The sequence below is a fragment of the Podarcis bocagei genome (genome assembly GCF_964188305.1).
Source record: "Podarcis bocagei genome assembly, chromosome: 5".
Taxonomy (NCBI): Eukaryota; Metazoa; Chordata; class Lepidosauria; order Squamata; family Lacertidae; genus Podarcis; species Podarcis bocagei.
Genome location: NC_138129.1, coordinates 1,709,024 through 1,728,063, shown reverse-complemented (window position 1 = coordinate 1,728,063; position 19,040 = coordinate 1,709,024). Strand labels below are relative to the sequence as shown.

The following is a 19,040-nucleotide window of genomic DNA, read 5'->3' as shown; positions in this document are numbered from 1 at the left end:
TCTCAATCCCCCATAAACAATACTCCAGCCCAAGAATCTGTTCAACAGCCTCAGTTTTTGTAGCTGGAGTCAGTCCGCACTCCACTCTCTCAGGCCAGATGAGAAAGGGCCAGCCAGGCAGGGTCAGGTCTTCCAGGGCTCACAGCCAAGGTGGTCTCGTTTAAAGCAACACAGATAAAAATTAAAAACAATTTAAAGCTTCAGGAGCACCTCATGATCAATGCCAATATTCCAAATTAATGAGGAACCGATCACAAATCATGCTGGAGATGGAGGTTCGTCCATGACAGGGACACACTCCCAGGTCGCACCCGCTCTGCCTTTCAAGTTGGAAGACACGGGCTTAAGCGGCACAGCGGGATGCAGTGAACTCTCCAGAACCCACTGGGGAGCATTACCAGGAATTTTACCTCTTAAATCCTGGCTTTCTCCCACCTGAGCCTCCCCACTGCCCCAGAGGGCAATGGAGAGCTACTGACATCAATCGTGACATCAGCCAGAAACCAGAATTGCCTTTTTCACAGTCACTGCACACTGGGTCGACATCTTCATCAACCTTTCTTATGATAGCAGCGAGACAAATAGTTGATTCCAATGGGGTGGGGGTGTTACCAAACCCTTGTTGTTGTTGTTTAGTCATTTAGTCGTTTGGTCGTGTCCAACTCTTCATGGACCAGAGCACGCCAGGCCCTCCTGTCTTCCACAGCCTCCCGCAGTTTGGTCAAACTCATGCTGGTAGCTTCAAGAACACTGTCCAACCATCTCGTCCTCTGTCGTCCCCTTCTCCTTGTGCCCTCCATCTTTCCTAACATCAGGGTCTTTTCCAGGGAGTCTTCTCTTCTCATGAGGTGGCCAAAGTATTGGAGTCTCAGCTTCAGGATCTGTCCTTCCAGTGAGCACTCAGGGCTGATTTCCTTCAGAATGGAGAGGTTTGATCTTCTTGCAGTCCATGGGACTCTCAAGAGTCTCCTCCAGCACCAGAATTCAAAAGCATCAATTCTTTGGCGATCAGCCTTCTTGATGGTCCAGCTCTCACTTCTATACATCACTACTGGGAAAACCATAGCTTGAACTTTAAATACAGACCTTTGTTGGCAAGGTGATGTCTCTACCAAACCCTCCCCTCCCCCAAAACTTGGACCCAGTATGTGTGGAATATAGCACTTATGGAATGCTTAACACACTGTGGGAGGGTGATAAGAGGAATGACAAAGAAAGATGAGTTTGACACAGTATGATTATGTCATTTTTTAACAACTGAACAGTGCTCCCCCATCTATCTCAGTCACAGCAGCCACTGTGGAGAAATTAGCTTAACACTTGAGATTGAAGCATACCCTGTGGGTGTGAGCCCACTTCTTGGACCCATGCCTAGAAGTCATGGACCAAACAGAGCCCCACATTTGTTTTGATGCTGTGTGGATGGCTGCATAGAGGACTCAACATCTGTAGGTGTATTTGTCTTGGAAGACAACACCGCACGCTTGGAAATGGTTCCCAAAATTGTCAACAAACTTTGCAAAATAAAAATAGAAGGTTCCTGCTTGCCAAATGCATGACTCACCCAAGCAGAGAGGAGTGGGGGCTGCATGTGCCAGCCTGCCCCCTCCCTTGGTTGTTTGTCTGGGAAGGGCAAAAGTGCCACAGGGCACAGGGAGCAATTATCTCCTTCCACTTCCTCACACCAGGAATGTTGAGTCAGTGGCTGAGTCAGTGCCTGGCAAGAGGAGCAGTTCCCTGAAATTGAGCAATCCCAAGGGGGGGGGCTGCTCGGGGCGGGGCAAGGGGGAGAGATTGCACAACTGGCTTTGCTGGGATCCAGGTGTCGCCAGCAAGAGGAAGTGATAGCAAAGGGATTCCTATTATAGGGAAAGTGTCCCATAGAAAGCACACGGAGGGGGCGTTCCTGAATCACATGCCGTGACAGCTACAACAACAGCAGGAAAAGGTTGAGTCAGTGGGATGCAAACATCAGGTCTGAGCCTCCCCAAACCCCTTTGCTAGGAAACTGTGACAGGCATTGTGGGTCTTGGCTGGGGTGAGGCAGCAAGTCGCCTTGATGGAAATAATGCTATGAGGTCATTAGGAAACCAAATACTCCAGTTTCACTGATTCAGGCTGGAAGGGTTGCCATGTCTGATTGTGGCACTCAGAGACATCAGCTCACTTAAGGCCATTCTGAAGGGACACCTTGTTCCATTAAAACGGTAAAGGTAAAGGGACCCCTGACCATTAGGTCCAGTTGCGGCCAACTCTGGGGTTGCGGCGCTCATCTCACTTTACTGGCTGAGGGAGCCAGCGTACAGCTTCCGGGTCATGTGGCTGGCATGACTAAGCCACTTTTGGCAAACCAGAGCAGCGCACGGAAACGCCGTTTACCTTCCCGCCGGAGTGGTACCTATTTATCTATTTGCACTTTGACGTGCTTTCGAACTGCTAGGTGGGCAGGAGCAGGGACCGAGCAATGGGAGCTCACCCCGTAGTGGGAATTCGAACCGCCGACCTTCTGATCGGCAAGTCCTAGGCTCTGTGGTTCAACCCACAGCGCCACCCGCGTCCCCCTTGTTCCATTATGCAGCATTAATTTGGAAAGGGAAGGAACTTCAAATGGAGAGATGGACGTTTTCTTTTGCAGACCTCTTATGTGCAAGCTGCTCTTAGTGCCATGCACACATCTGCTCTGCTTCTTCAGCCCACAATTCCCAGCGTTGGACATCTGGACAGGCAGGGGTGAGAGCAGGCCAGACACATACATCTCAGAATCATAGGCCCGTGGAGCTGAAAGGGACCAACAAAGGTCATCTATGCAATCCCCTGCGACTTGAACCCATTGGCTTGAGTCCTACCCTCTGGAGCAGCAGAAAACAAGCTTGTTCTGTGAAGGCCATTATGTTACCTCCCAGTCTTCTCTTCTTCAGGCTAAAAGGCTTCCTTCCTCGCCTGCTGTGGCGACACGTCACCTTTCCAAATTATAGCTGTTCAACACTTATTCACAAGAAAGCACTTGGAAGGGAGGGGGAAGGAGAAGTCAGACTGGTTGCCCAGCTGAGCCCAAACAGGACACAGCCGCTCCCTCTTGACTGGAGGACCCTGGCCCAGACCAGGTCTTCATGCCAGGTGCTTAATTGTCACCAAGAGGGAAGGAGTCCACTCCAGCCTTTGGATTTCCTCACCTCTCAACTGCCTGGGCTCCCTTTGCTCGTCCCCCCCCCCTGGATTTCAACATAATTCAGGCCATTCATTAGGTATGGCTTAGAGAAGGATGGCATTCCTTCATGTCGCAGCTTCTTGCACAACTTAGCTGGGCTGAGGGGGAATTTCCCAGACAAAGAGCGAGAAAGGTTTCACCTTCCCCAGAGAATTCCTGGCTGTCCAGGCAAAATGAGGCTTTTCTTACCAGCCAACTCACCTCTCCACACGGCTTCTCTTTTTACTGAAATCTATCACAAGATTCACCACTTCCCTTTTCACCGCTGACTTTCGGCTTGCATCAGTTTCCTGACTCTCTCAGCCCCCCTGACCCAGCTGCCATTTGCCGCCTCCTCCTTCCTTGTTCAAAGAACCAGGGAGTTATAAGGTACCCCGTGGGGTTGTCTGGTCCAGCCCCCTGCAGAAATCTCGGCTGAATCCTCCTTGGAAGATGGCCACCCAACCTCTGCTTCAAAACCTCCAGGGCTCTTCTGCCCATCAGAAAGTTCTTCCTACCATCGAGGCAAAATCTCCTGTTCCATCATTTGGAATCATAGAGTGGTAGAGCAGGAAGGGACCCTGAGCATCATCTAGTCCAGCCCACTGCAAGGCAGGAATATGCAGCTGTACTATAACAGGGATCGAACCTGCAACCTTGCCTGCTCTATCCAATTTGCTCCGGAGTCCTCCGGAGCAGCAGAAAGCAAGCTTGCACCCCCTACCATGGGGAATCCCTTCAGATACGTGAAGATCCTCCTTGCCTCCCTTCCCAGACTTCTGCCCCCCTCCCCAACCTCAAGCCCTACACAATGCCTTGGTCTCTTTGCCAGTTGATGCTCCTGACCTGCTGTGCATACCCCTCTGTCTGAGTATCATCTGGGGTGGACTAGATGGCTCTATGGGTCCCTTCCAACTCTAAAGGACCCCTGACAGTTAAATCCAGTCGTGGATGACTCTGGGGTTGCGGCGCTCATCTCGCTCTATAGGCCGAGGGAGCTGGCATTTGTCCACAGACAGCTTCCAGGCCATGTGGCCAGCAGGACTAAGCCACTTCTGGTGAACCAGAGCAGCGCATGGAAACGCCATTTACCTTCCTGCCAGAGCAGTACCTATTTATAATAATAATAATACAGTGGTACCTCGGGTTAAGAACTTAATTTGTTCCAGAGGTCCGTTCTTAACCTGAAACTGTTCTTAACCTGAGGTACCACTTTAGCTAATGAGGCCTCCTGCTGCTGCTGTGCCGCTGCTGCACGATTTCTGTTCTCGCCCTGAAGCAAAGTTCTTAACCCAAGGTAATATTTCTGGGTTAGCGGAGGCTGTAACCTGAAGCATATGTAACCCGAGGTACCACTGTAATAATAATAATAATAATAATAATAATAATAATAATAATAATAATAATAATAATAAATTGTATTTATACCCCACCCTCCCCAGCCAAGACTGAATTGATTGAAATACAACTTAAAAACAAGATTAAAATACAGCATTAAAACATTAAAACATTAAAATGCAGCCTCATTTCAATGGAAACTCAAATCAAAAACGGGGGTGAAAATGTCAAGTCTTCACCAAAGCTAACTATCCAGACTGGTCCTACATGGGCCAGAAAAAAGCCAGGGAAGTCCCCAAATAGGAGTTCCATCACAGGAGGAGAAAGGAGAAAGGAAAGAGGGGAAGGGACTTTGACGTGCACTTTGGCGTGCTTTCGAACTGCTAGGTTGGAAGGGATCCTATGGGTCGCTTCGAACTCTACCGTTCTATACACTCCAAATCTTTTTTTAAAAAAAATATGGGTACATTAAGGAAATAACAGGAGCCTGCTAGATCAAGCCAAAAGCCAGTCCAGCACCCTCTTCTCACAGTGACCAATCCAATGCTCCACAGGAAATCAGCAAGCAAGATTTGAGCACAAGAGAGAGCCCTCTGTTCCGCTCCTGGTTTTCATCCCTGCTCCTAATTCTTCTCCCACCTTGGCCTGGCCAAGCTGTCTGATCCACCTGAGCGTGGAATGGGCCATTTTGTAGGGGGTGCTGGCTTCGGTCCCTGGGCTGAGCAAGGGAGGCAGGTGGGCCCAGAGGAGGGCAGCCCAGAGGGGAAGGGAACGGGCACTACAGGCCAAGGAAAGGATGAGCTCTTGTGCTGCCCCACCAGGCAGCCCCGCCGAGGCTTCTCCCAGAACCCAGAGCAGGAGGGCTATTTTGGGCCAGTCCTGGCTGCTCCCTCAGCAGAACCGGCACAGCTGGCCAGGTAGGTCACTGGGAGCCAGCCCCGCCCTGGAAGGCATTTAATGCTCCTCTGCGTGGCTCAGATCCGGATATTCCAGGCTGGATATTCCCCAGAGCACCATGGAGGCAGGAGTCCTCTGGCTCCTAACAGGACTCCTCTTGCTCCAGGGTTGCGCTGCTGCTGCCGTCCAGTCCCCAGATTATGGAGAGGAGAGGACAGGTGAGAGCTTGACTTAAGGAGCTGGGTGCCCCGGGGGGGGGGGAGCGGAGGGAAGCTGGACCATCCTCTCTTGGGTGCTGAGGAGGAGCCTCCTTCCTCATAGAGTAGGTCCAGCGCCAGAGGGAGATGTTTTCATTTAGAGTAAAGGTGAGCAGGAGGCATAGGAGAACAAGAAGCAACACGATAGACGTTTATAAGATTCCTCCTGCCACGGAGGGAGTGGAGAGAGGTCTTTCTCCCTCTCTCCTAGAATTCGTGGACGATGTTTCCATTTTACTTACTATATGCATCTTACCCCCCCCCCCCAATTTCCCCCTTTTCTTCCTAATGTCTCAACAAATGAAACTGATTTGTAAAAATGTTACATGGGGGGGGGGGGAATACGAGAGAGACATTGCAAACACTTTTGTAAATCAAGAAAATCTTTAATAAAAAAATAAAAATAAAATAAAAATAGGACTCGTGGACGTCCAATGAAGCTGCATGTTGGAAGTTTCGGGACGGGTGAAAGAAAGGAATTGTTTGCACAGTGCAGAGTTAAACTTTGGAACTCCCTTCTGCAGGAAGGAAGCAGCCACCAACAGAGATGGCTTCAGAAGAGGGTCAGACAAATCATGGAGGAGGAGAGGGAGATGGATGGGCTCTGGAGACAGCAAGGCTTCTGCATCCCAGTTCCTGCAAAACTCCCAGGGGGGCTCCTGTGTTCGAATCCTGCTTGCATGTTTCCCTTTGGGGCACCTGGTGAGCTACCGTGAGAACACGAGGCTGGACTGGATGAGCCCCCTTTGGCCTGATCCAGCAGGCTCTCCTTGTGTTCTTAAGGTGGGGGTTTGGGGTGGGGAGGGGGCTGGAGTTGCAGCAGCTGGGGCAGAGCAGAACCAGCCTGTTTTCCCCCTTGGGGCAGGAATGTGCTCCTTGGCTCCCCACCAGCGGGGCCTGCAATGCTAGCTGGGTCCCCTGCTCCAGGCCGCCATGGGGTGGCTGAGCCAAAGAGGCCCCTCCAAGATCAGGAAAGCAAGGTGGGGGGAGAGGGAGGGGGAGGGGTTGAGAGGGATATTATTCAGGACGCACCTTAATAATAATAATTAAGCCCATCGCCCAGTCCTTCCCGGCTAGCTTTTATGAGCCAGGATGGGCAAGGATCCAGGAGACAGGTGGTTGGTTTCACTCGTCCAAGCAGCCTGTCCACATCCTCAGGGGTAACAGATTGGAATTGATCCCACACAACTTGACTAGACAGGACTCTAGCACTCTCCTGCCCCAGCCCTGCTCCCACGGTGGAGTCTACCTCTTCCCGAATCTGAGCGACTTTATCTGCAAAAAACTTTGCAAAATCATTGCAGGAGAACATGTGGCCCGTACTGGGCCCCGATGTAGCAGGTGGTTCCGCTAAATTGTGAACCACCTGAAAAAGTCTCCTGCTGCTGTTTTCTGCAGATGCAATAGAGGCGGTGAAGAAAGTCTTCTTCATCATTGCTATCACCACTTGGTGGGCTCAACATTGAGCTCTAACCCGTGTCTGGTTGGCTTCAGAATGAGTTATCCACCACCGACGCTCTAGCCATCTCAGCGATTGTTTCATTGCCCTTAGATGCATGGAAAACCATGGGGCTATCTGGGCTCCATGCAGTCGGAGAGGGCGCTTTGGAGCCAAACAGTCAATAGCCCTGGTTAACTCCACATTCCAGTGGACCACCAGGGAATCTTGTTATAGCTACAGCTGACATCTATGTCAAAAGCTCTTTAGAGGGACAAGCGTTCGTGTTATCAGCCCACATACTCAGTTGCAGGGAGGTCAGAAAAGGAGGCTTACTTATTTTGATATACTTGAGACTAGAATAACGAAACCTGAGGGCATTCCCACTACAGATGGAATAACGTCCCTTCGAGCCCACAAGCCCGGCTAGGAATCTGGTGTGGATTTCCATGTGATATGAGACATCTTTTTTTGTGGGGGGGATACGATGGCATCTGTGCAAAGCTTGGAGAGAACATCCCCTCTTGTATAGATGGGGGCAGCCCTGCTATTAGGCAGAGTGAGGAGGCTGCCTCAGGTGGCAGGTGCTGATGGAGAAGGTCATGGAGTGGTGGCCAGAAGGCACTGAAGGGCAGCGCTGGCACATGCCACCCACAGCAATAGAGTGGGACCTGGGGTTACGAACTTAATTCGTTCCAGGGGTCCATTCTTAACCTGAAGCGTGCTTTCGCTAATGGGGCCTCCTGCTGCCGCTGTGCCACCAGTGCACGATTTCTGTTCTCATCCTGGGGCAAAGTTCTCAACCTGAGGTACTACTTCTGGGTTAGTGGAGTTTATAACCTGAACTGTTTGTACCCCAAAGTGTTTGGGGGTACTGCTGAAAACTGCAGGAGGGGAGAGGGTTCTTGAACTCAGGTCCCCTCGGGAGGTCCAGTTAGCTCATGCGAGAACAAGATGCTGGACTAGAGGGGGGCATTGGCCTGATCCTGCAGGCTATGTCTATCTAGTCCAGAGCTTCCCAAACTGTGCATCATGATACATTAGTGTGTCAGCTGCAGTGCGTAGGTGTGTCACACAAACGCTCCCGGCGCTTCTCCTGGGGCCGGAAAGGGGTTAGTTTAACCTCCGGTTTGCTGGTAAAACTGAATTACTGCATCATGAAATGATTCGTGTCTAAAAAGTGTGTCACGAACATGAAAAGTTTGGGAAGCTCTGATCTTGTCCAATCCCCTGCAGTGCAGGAAACACAGTCAAAGGATCCCAAAAAGGCTTCTGTATGTGGAACTGGGAGAGGCAGCCATCTTCTCCTTCGCCTCGGGCGGCAAAATATCTTGGGCTGGATTAATGGACAAACGGCCTTCTGCCCCCTTACACCTTCCCGGGGGGGGGGGGGAGTGCCCACCCTTAAAATGCAGAGCCCAGGACTGGCAGGGAGAGGGCCTGGATCGTGCTCACACCCAGCTTCTTGGGTGCTCAATCGTCTTTCTCCCCATCTCTCTTGCTTGCAGGGAAGGATGGATTCTGCCCTGCCTCCCCCAATGGGCTGTATGACCCCCCCTGCAAGGTGGACTGCGAAGCGGACAGCGAGTGCGCCGGGGGGGAGAAGTGCTGTGAATTTGCCTGCAAACACATCTGCCTGCCTGCCAGCCAAGGTACCTGTGCTTTGCCAGCCACTGGTGAAACGTTTCATTTACCTGCAAGATCGCCTTGCCCAGATGCACACCTTGGGCTGCTTGGATTGGTGGAACTGGCACTATTATGAGTGCCACATTGTACCCGTTCTGCACTTGTAAGAACTTGGAATTTTAGTGTGGCAGCGCCAAACTTTGAAACTCCCTGCCTGTTGATATCAAGCAGGTGCATTTAGTATACCCTTTTTGGAAGCCTCTAAAAATATTTTTGTTAGGCAAGCAGATGTTGACAAAGTTCATGCAAGTTTTAATCTGTTTCTAGTCTAATGTCATTTTAACTTTGTGAATGTCTTAAATTATTGCTGCTGATTCTTCTAATGGTTTCCTTCCAGATTCTTTCCAATAGTTTCATTGTTGTTGTAAACCACTTGGAGCTTTGTTGGTTTGTTTACAAACAAGCGGTGTATAGATTTTATGAAATAACAAATAAATAAAATCTCAGCTCGAAGTTGGTGGGTGCAAATGCACCCCGGATGACATGAGCAAATCTACCCATGTTTTTGGGAGACCTTTTGTTCCTGGGCCAGGGAGAGAAATGGGGTTGAATTTAAGTTGGTTCCTGAGCCCCAGAAACAGTTCTGGAGCAAAGTGCCCTCCCTTGGAACATGACAAAGTGCCAAGAAGTTGTGTGTGCCTCTGGGCATGGGCAGAGTGCCTTCCCTTCCCTGCTGAACAGCCATAGTCAGATCCTGACTTCTGGGCTTGGGGAAGAGATTGCAGCAGGCCTGTGGCTCAGTCACTGTCCCATTAAGAACAGAGAGAGGGGTCGTCCAGTCACCCCATCGGACCGTGAGACCTTGCCAACCTCAAGAAGGGGCACTGGGTGGTACAGAGAGACAAGGCAGGGCTGCGCAGGCTGTGGGCGACCGGCAATACTGCAGTGCTCCACTGCAGCCGAGGTGCTGTGATTCCCGCATTGCATGGGGTTGGACTAAATAATAATAATAATAATAATAATAATAATAATAATAATAATAATAATAATAATAATTATTACTTATACCCCAGCCACTCTGGGCGGCTTCCAACAAAGTATTAAAATACAGTGGTCTGTTAAACATTAAAAGCCTCCCTAAACAGGGCTGCCTTCAGATGTCTTCTAAAAGTCTGGTAGTTGTTCTTCTCTTTGACATCTGGTGGGAGGGCATTCCACAGGGCGGGTGCCACCACCGAGAAGGCCCCCTGCCTGGTTCCCTGTAACTTGGCTTCTCGCAGTGAGGGAACTGCCAGAAGGCCCTCAGAGCTGGACCTCAGTGTCCGGGCAGAACAATGCGGGTGGAGACGCTCCTTCGGGTATACTGGGCTGAGGCCGTTTAGGGCTTTCAAGGTCATCACCAACACTTTGAATTGTGCTCAGAAACATAGATGACTGTTGGGGTCCCCTCCACTCTGCAGTTCTGTGATTCAAAGGCAGCAGCCGCCTGCCTTCAAACCCTTCTTAGATCCACCTCCCCAGCACACCTTCCTTGGCCACAGAGTCCCGGCTGTCTGGCCTCCTCAAGATGTCCACCCTTGCTCATTCTCTGCTTTCTCATCTGCTCCCAGAGAAGCCTGGCAGCTGCCCGCCACCACTGCTGAAGAAGCTCCAGGCGCCTTTGGTGTGCGACTCTTCCTGCACGGACGACGCCAGCTGTCCCGGAGCACAGAAGTGCTGTGACTCCGGCTGCGGAAGCCAAGTGTGCAGGATGCCCATTGAAGGTAAGGAGGAAACTGGCCCTGACCTGGGGCAGGACGGAGAAAAGAAAGTCCTTCTTCGTCCAGTGCATAGTTAAACTATGGAACTCCCTCCCACCAGAGGCAGTGAGGACCACCAACCTGAATGGCTTCAACAAATTACCGTATTTTTCGCTCCATAAGACGCACCTGACCATAAGCCTCACCTAGTTTTTAGAGGAGGAAAACAAGAAATTAAATATTCTGAACAAAACAGTGGGTGTATGATTTTTGTGGTTCATGCTGTAGCCACAGACATGATATGTGATTTGACGACGAGTTTGGGGTAGCCCAATGCAAAAATCCTGAGAATCCATGTGGATCCGTGCTTTGTAACCACATTTTTGCACCACAAAAAAGTGGATGCGTGATTTTTTTGGTGTAGGCTATAGCCATGGACATGCTATGTGATCAGATGGTGAATTTGGCTCCAGGGACCACGCATTCGCTCCATAAGACGCACAGATATCCCCCCCCCCCTTTTAGGAGGAAAAAAGTGTGTCTTATGGAGCAAAATAAAAAAAATCCTTCCTGTAGCACCTTAAAGACCAACTAAGTTAGTTCTTGGTATAAGCTTTCGTGTGCATGCACACTTCTTCAGATACACTGAAACAGAAGTTGCCAGATCCTTCTATATATAGAGAAGGTGGGGAGGGGTATTACTCAGAAGGGTGGTGGGAATCGGAGATTGGCAGATAGCTGAGATGAGCCTGATGAGCCTGTTGACGACTCTTAACGACTGTAGTAGGTCTTACAGGAAAAGGCAAGGGGTGAGAAGGTGAGAAGTGGCTTAGTCATGTATAATGAGATAAGAATCCAATGTCTCTGTTCAGACCAGGTGTCTCCATTGTTTTAAGTTTGGTAATGAGTTGCAATTCAGCAGCTTCTCTTTCCAGTCTATTTCTGAAATTCCTTTGTAGTAAAACAGCTACTTTGAGATCTTGTATAGAATGTCCTGGGAGATTGAAGTGTTCTCCTACTGGTTTCTCTGTTTTGTGATTCTTGATGTCAGATTTATGTCCATTTATTCTTTGGCGTAAGGTTTGGCCTGTTTGTCCAATATAGAGAGCTGAAGGACACTGTTGGCATTTGATGGCATACACAATGTTAGACGATGAGCAATTAAATAGTCCCGAGATGGTATGTGTGATGTTGTTGGGGCCAGTAATGGTGTTGTCCGGGTGTATGTGGCAGCAAAGTTGGCATCTGGGTTTATTGCAGGCTCTGGTGCCAGTGTCCGTGTTAAGTCTGGTTGTAGTATTATTGTGGGTTAGGAGTTGTTTAAGATTGGGTGGCTGTCTGTAGGCAATGAAAGGTCTTCCTCCCAGAGCTTGAGAAAGAGAACTGTCATTGTCCAGGAGAGGTTGTAGATCTCTGATGATGCGTTGAACTGTTTTAACTTGGGAGCTGTATGTGATGACTAGTGGTGTTCTGTTATTTTCTTTTTTGGGTCTGTCTTGCAGCAAGTTCTCTCTGGGTATCAGTCTGGCTCTGTTGATCTGTTGTCTAACTTCATCTGCTGGGTATTTTAGTTCTGAAAAGGTTTGCTGTAGATCTCTTAGGTGAGAGTCTCTGTCTGTAGAATTGGAACAGATGCGGCTGTAACGTAGTGCCTGGCTATATACAATGGACTGTTTGGTATGTTTGGGATGGTAGCTAGAGGCATGGAGATATGTTTGTCGGTCAGTTGGTTTACGGTATAAGGTGGTGTCTATGCGTCCATCCTGTATTTTTATAGTAGTGTCCAGAAAATGTATTTCTTGCATAGATTGATTCATTGTAAGGTTGATTGTGGGGTGAAAATCATTGAATTTCTGGTGAAAGGTGTCCAGGGTCTGTTGACCATGTGTCCAGATGATAAAAATATCGTCAATGTATCGCAGGTACAAGAGAGGTTTGAGTGGGTAGGAGTTTAGGAAACGTTGTTCTAAATCTGCCATGAAGATGTTGGCATACTGTGGGGCCATGCGGGTGCCCATTGCTGTGCCGCTGATCTGAAGGAACAGGTCATCACCAAATTTGAAGTTGTTGTGGGTAAGGACAAATTGGCAGAGTTTGGTGGCAAGGTCCGCTGTTATGGAGCAAAAGTTATGGTAATGGAGGAGAGGGGTATCAATAGCTATGAGCCAGGATGGCTTTGTTTTGCCTCCACAGTCAGAGGAATCAATACACCTGAGTACCAGTTGCTGGAAGCTACAAGAAGAGAGAGGATTTTTGGACTATGTGGGCCATAGGCCTGATCCAGTAGGCTTTTCTTACGCTCTTATTTGGGGCAGGACCAATTTTATTCATGCAGTGCAGTTAAACTGAGGAACTCTCTCCCACAGGAAGCGGCAAGGACCTCCAACCTGGATGTCTTTACAAGAGGATTAGATAGGCATCTGGTTGGCCACAGGATGTTGGACCAAATGGGCCACTGGCCTGATCCAGCACCCTGCTTTGTTTTGCTTGCACCCTGTTGACTCAATGTCTCTGGCAGTTGTTTCATAAAGGCTATCAGTGGCTGTCTAGGATGGCTCAGCTCTGCCTACAGGGTTGTTGTTGTTGAGTCGTTTAGTCCCGTCCGCCTCTTCGTGACCCCCTGGACCAGAGCAAACCGGGCACTCCTGTCTTCCACTGCCTCCCGCAGTTTGGTCAAACTCATGTCCGTAGCTTCGAGAAGACTGTCCCACCATCTCGTCCTCTGTCGTCCCCTTCTCCTTGTGCCCTCCATCTTTCCCAACATCAGGGTCTTTTCCAGGGAGTCTTCTCTTCTCATGAGGTGGCCAAAGAATTGGAGCCTCAGCTTCAGGATCTGTCCTTCCAGTGAGCACTCAGGGCTGATTTCCTTCAGAATGGAGAGGTTGGATCTTCTTGCAGTCCATGGGACTCTCAAGAGTCTCCTCCAGACCAGAATTCAAAAGCATCCATTCTTCAGCGACCAGCCTTCTTTATTGTCCAGCTCTCACTTCCATACATCACTACTGGGAAAACCATAGCTGGGAAAACCATACATGGTGGGAGGCAGCAAAACTGAAACACAGGCCCTTCCCCTGTTGTGCCCCGGGGGAAGAGACGCAAGGGGTGCCCATTGCCAGGGCATCAGGTCTCTCTCCTGAAGGCTGCATCAGCTCCAGACTCGGCTGCTTCTATCACTTGGCGGGAGGGGGGGTGATCAATTGATGTGCATGTGCCAGGCTGAAGGCCCCCACAGCACATCTGGCTGGCCACTGGGAGAAGAGGATGCTGGACTAGGTGGGCTCCCTTTGGCCTGATCCAGCAGCTGGGCTCTTCTGATGTTCTGGTGGAACCTTCAGGTCCAGGGGCAGTCTGTCTCAATTCCTAGGTTCTTTAAGGCATTTGGCCACTGAGACCACATAACACCGGTCCTAAAAGACCTACATTAGCTCCGGCCGGCCACCTCAGCACCTCGCTAGCTCACTCGCCCCCGAACTCACGATGCAGACCCGCCCGCAGGAGAAGAGCCCGCTGCAGTGCTCCAACCGACGGGCGAGCTCTTCCCTGGACTTCAACTCTCAGGCCCCGGACTTGCAGCCTGGCACCCTTGAGAGCCTGGGACCCGGGTGCCCCCCACCCCTGGCGCCTATGGTTAAGACACCCCTGGGTGGAAAGAAACCTGTGGGAGAAAATTCCCTTTTGGGGGTTCAAGTACAGAGGCTCACCCCAAATCCCCAACTAGCCAGACGTGATTCAGTAATGAATTACCAGATGGAATCCATTAGTGTCTGCGAGAGAATTTCCATTAGCACATGCCCTTCACAGGAAAGAAACATGCCATCTTGGCTGCTTATTCTTCCGCCTATCCCCATCTGCCACCCCAGCTCAAAGTCTCTCGTCCAGCCACAGTCCTGGGAAACACTTTGGGCTCATGCACAACCCGTTCCTTCCTGAAACTCCATCTGCCCTGTGCCAAGAAGACTCGCGCCCTCTCTCACTCTCTGCCTCTCTGTGTCTCTTAGAGAAGCCTGGGAAATGCCCCCTGGTGCAACGGAAGGCGCCCTCAGGAGGAGGAGAGCCGTGCAGCGACACCTGCGCCCACGACTGGCAGTGCAAGGGGGACCAGAAGTGCTGTTTCTCGGGTTTCTCCATGGAATGCACCAACATCCCCCAAGGTGCCAAGGCAGGAGGGGGAAGGCCAGGTGAGGAAGCTGCCAGAGGCCGGGGTGGCACCATGGGAGGATGGGCACCATCGTAAACAAAATCTGCCCCTTTTCCCCTTATGGGCTTTTGTAGGTTCTCTATCGGTAGGAGAAAATAACAGAGGCCAACCAGAGAATATTGAGAAGCAAAATAGCTAGTAAAGCTGTTGCAACAGGGTGCTCCCTTCACACGCAGGAAAGGAGGAGGACGCAGAACGCAGGTGTGTCTGCCCTTATATAGACATTTTAAATTGCCATCCCTGGAGTCCAAGACCACCCCCAGAAACATCATACCTACATCACAGAAAAGGCGGTCTACAACAGAAATCTGAGTGCATTGTTTTTACCTTGTATGCCAGGTTACCTGTTAATGTTCACTTGACTGGATTACCTGGGGAGCCTGGCCAGTCTTTTGTAATGATAAATACTTAGTTCTGAGCCAAGTCACAGGCTCACCCTATTCACACCTTAAATGTGCCCTTAAGGCAGGATTTGTGAGGACAGAGACAATGGGGAGGTTTCTGCATTTCCTTCGAACTTGCAGAGAAATAGTTGAGGTGACTGAAAGAGTCAAACTGGCTTTAGGACTTTTCCTGTGGATTTTGGACATGTGGTTTATATATTTACTGGTATATATGTGTTTGCTTGGTACGTTTAGGAATATATATATGACCTAAAAATTCTGATAACAGCACCCCTGGCAGGTGAAGCTCAGGAGGCTCATACAGTCACAAGGGACCCCAGGGGTCATCTAGCTCAGCCCTCTGCAATGCAGGAATTGCAGCTAAAACCACTGCTTTTCCACCTCTCTTGCTCCAGCTGCCTGTTTGGGCTGAGGGACTTGACTCAGCTGCCCTGGGGACCCATCACGCAAGGCCCCAATTGGCCTCGGAAGAGTGCAACGGGTGGGCTTTGGGGCAGGGGTCTCGGCACTCTTCTCCAGCAGCCGGGACATTCCTCCCTCAGACAATCTGGCGGGTTTGATAAGAGAGGAAGGGTCCCCAATGGGTGCTCAGGACTCTTCCCTGGCAAGAGTGAAAAGACGGGGAGGGGAGTCCAGCAGCTCCTTGACCAGGGCTGCTGCTGGTGGTGGAGCTGACTGCTTCCTTTTAGCTGAGGCACCCCTGGGGGAAGACACAGGGTGCAGGGGTTTACAGTGTCCGACCAGGACCTGGTAAAGGGCAGGGTTCGAATCCCCTACTCAGCTAGGATGAAGCTCACAGGGTGTGATCTTCATTGCCTCTTGGCCTAATCTACCTCGCAAGGTTGTGGTGTGGATTGAAGGAGAAGGCGAGAACCATGCAGACCCCCCTGAGCTCTGGAGGAGAAGGTGGGACAGAAATGCAATAAACAAACAAACAAATAAAAGGAAGGGGCACAGCTCCAAAGGCCCATTGGGGGGGGTCAGCCTCTGTGCTTTTTGTGGGGAGGCCTGGTAGGGTGAAGGACAGCAACCCCCCCTGACCACTCAGCTTTCTCTTCTAGGGTCCCCTACATCCAGCACCTCCTAAAGGAAGACTCCAAGGACTGTTGGGTCTGGCCGTGGACTTGAAGACTTTCCGTCCGGAACACAGCATTGGGGGGGGGGGCTTCTGCAGGAAAGAGTCCCAGAAGGGTCCCCAAAAATCCAGTGCAGCCATTTGGGGTACATTGTCTTCCAGATGGGGAGCTGCCCTCTCCTGCCTCCCTCTGGCCTCCTGTGGTACTGCTTCTGGCATGCCCTTTCCCTTCCCAGACTGTCCCAGTTAGGCTTGCTTTAACCAGGGCAAAACCAGACTTTGTTTCACCCGAGTCAAAGACCCAGTTTGGGACACACTCCCATGTGCAATTGTACACACACACAACACACACACACAGGCTGGGAGTCTCATTGGCGTCCCTCTGGAACAGGAGTCAGCAAACCTTTTCAGCAGGGGGCCATTCCACTGTCCCTCGACCTTGTGGGGGGCCGGACTATATTTTTTGGGGGGAAATGAATGAATTCCTATGCCCCACAAATAACCCAGAGATGCATTTTAAATAAAAAGGCACATTCTACTCATGTAAAAACAAGCTGATTCCCGGACAGTCCGCGGGCTAGATTCAGAAGGCGATTGGGCCAGATCCGGCCCCCAGGCCTTAGTTTCCCTACTCATGCTCTGGAGGCTTCACCTTGGTCAAAATACCCAGCTAGACCACCCCCCCCCCCGTCCCCCACTTTAAGCAAGAGCTCAGTGCAGCTGCAAAGTTGCAGGATCTCAGCCAAAGGGGGATGGCTCACACCTCCTTTCCACAGGCAAAGACTGAATCTCACACTGGAGGGGGGAGGTGGAGTTCATCCTGTCCACAGAGATGGAGGCATCCACAGTCCATTAGCGGGGGGGGGGGCGGAATCCGGAGCCCAAAGCACAGCTCCGAGCAAGCCCCCCTCTCCAGGCGTGCAAAGGAAGAGCCGGTAAGCAATCCCAGAATGCTTCTGGCTCCCTTTGGCCAGAGACCCCCTGAAACCAGCTGCCTCTTGGGCATGTGAGAATCTGTATGCATGTTTGGCTCTGTATGTGTGTTGGGCATTAATAAAAAGAACCCGCCGGTGCCATTGTAGGGTTGCTATTGTTGCTGTTTGTGAACCACCATTTGTATACAGAACCATTGAGTCGGGAGGGACCCCATGAGTCATCTAGTCCAACCCCTTCAATGCAGGGATCACAGCTAAAGGACCCCTGACAAATGTCCATTCGGCCTCTGCTTAAAAACCTCCAAGGAAGGAGAGTCTACAATCTTCTGAGGTCGTCCGTTCCCCCGTCCGGCCGCTCTTACTGTCAGAAAGTTCTTCCTAAAGTGTAGCCAGAATCTCCTCTCTTGTGAGACCTGCTGGATGCTCCCCCGGCAGAGTATATTTCACCCTCCATCCCCTGGAATCTCCCTGCCATTCCTCCAAAGCCTGGCACAAGTGCTGCATCTGCCAGGAGATAACAGCCCCCCGATAGCACCCTGGTTCCTTGTGAGCAAACTGAAATTGTGTAGCATAGTGGCCAAGAGGCTAAGGAGCCCTGCCCCAGGATGGGGCCCCTTGTTCCCTTTCAAACTGCCCTAGACAGGCCTGTTTGGACAAGACTCACACCACACACCCTGCATTATCTCAGCAATTCCTCCAAAGTCGAACAGTGCGGAGGATTCCCCAGATAACATAAGTGACATGCCTGGAATGTTCAGAAATGCACAGCCCTTGGCTGGATTTCACGTGGCCCAAGGAGCTATCTGACTCACACTTCTTTCCTAACCAGCTTCAAATATTAAAAGGGAGATGGGGTGGGGGGTGCGAAGCCAATAGACCTGTCAGAGCCTTGAGTCCTTCAGAATCGCCTCCGACGATAATTAATGACCTGAGCCTCTGATAAGGCTCCAAGCACGTTCCCATTACGCAGAGAATCAAAGCAGCAGAAGTGATGATATTTATGAGCTACATGGCTAAAGAGTTTTATTGCTAAGCTACGCACACAGAAAAGAAATACGTCCTCTCTCTGTGAGAGCAGAGAGCAACTGAACAACAAAGGAACAGGAAACCAGTAAACATCACATCTGTCTTCTGTGAGACTTCCAACAGTCTGGAATGTGTGGAATGCAAAACAGAGTCTTGTGACTCCAAAGCACTGCACAGTGGCAAACAGAAACTCACAAGACCTTGGCCCCAACTCCCAACTTCCTCCTGCCTTCACAAACTGAAAAATTCACAAATTGAATGCCTGGTCAGACATGACCCTTGCCCGTATCATGGCAGGTTCCCCATCGCACACACAGTTTTTTATTTTAAGTGTAAAGCAGCTCTGGGAATTGTGAGGAGGGGGTCCATTGGAGGCGTCAGGGGGGACCAGGTGATCAGCAGCTTGTCTTGCAGAAACAACCCCCTACCCACGCTGAGTTCAAACGGCTATGAAATGCCCAAACCACCAAAGCTGCTATGAGAATGGCGAAAACCAGAGGGCTGGAGCCCATTTACCAAGTGGGAAAATTCCAACCTGGACCCGAATACAGCAACCGATTATGCCATAGCAAGGTCTAGCAGAGCAACAAGTGACAACAATATATTATTATTATTATTATTATTATTATTATTATTATTATTATTATTAATTTATTTGTACCCTGCCCATCCGGCTGGGCTTCCCCAGCCACTCTGGGCGGCTTCCAACAAAGATAAAAAATACATTAAAATATCAAGGGAGGGAGGGTGGGAGAGCCTTCATTATATACCGGAAGGGTAGGGTGATCCCGCCCCTGGGGGCACATGCCTGCTCACAATTCGCTAATTAGATGAGTGGGCGGGACCAATTACCCAGACAGCAAGCTCAGCCCAGAGGCTTCCTTTACTGCCTGGGAAACAATACCTGGCACTTCCCCTGT

General features: G+C 50.5%; 1 protein-coding gene across 1 annotated transcript; it reads left to right on the top strand.

Moving 5' to 3' along the window:
* The first annotated feature begins 5,506 nt into the window (after window positions 1–5,506).
* Window positions 5,507–17,240, top strand: LOC308588294 (whey acidic protein-like). Its single transcript, XM_081196759.1, has 5 exons — window positions 5,507–5,640; window positions 8,626–8,769; window positions 10,354–10,506; window positions 14,481–14,660; window positions 16,146–17,240. Exons 1-5 carry the CDS (start codon window positions 5,541–5,543, stop codon window positions 16,169–16,171), a joined length of 603 nt encoding a protein of 200 aa, XP_081052885.1. The 5' UTR covers window positions 5,507–5,540; the 3' UTR covers window positions 16,172–17,240.
* The last annotated feature ends 1,800 nt before the right edge of the window (window positions 17,241–19,040 follow it).

Coding starts and splice junctions, on each gene's coding strand:
- LOC308588294 (XM_081196759.1), top strand. CDS start 5,541: ATGGAGGCAGGAGTCCTCTGGCTCCTAACAGGACTCCTCTTGCTCCAG. Junction 10,507..14,480: donor GTGCAGGATGCCCATTGAAG/GTAAGGAGGAAA, acceptor TGTGTCTCTTAG/AGAAGCCTGGGAAATGCCCC. Junction 14,661..16,145: donor GGCAGGAGGGGGAAGGCCAG/GTGAGGAAGCTG, acceptor TTTCTCTTCTAG/GGTCCCCTACATCCAGCACC.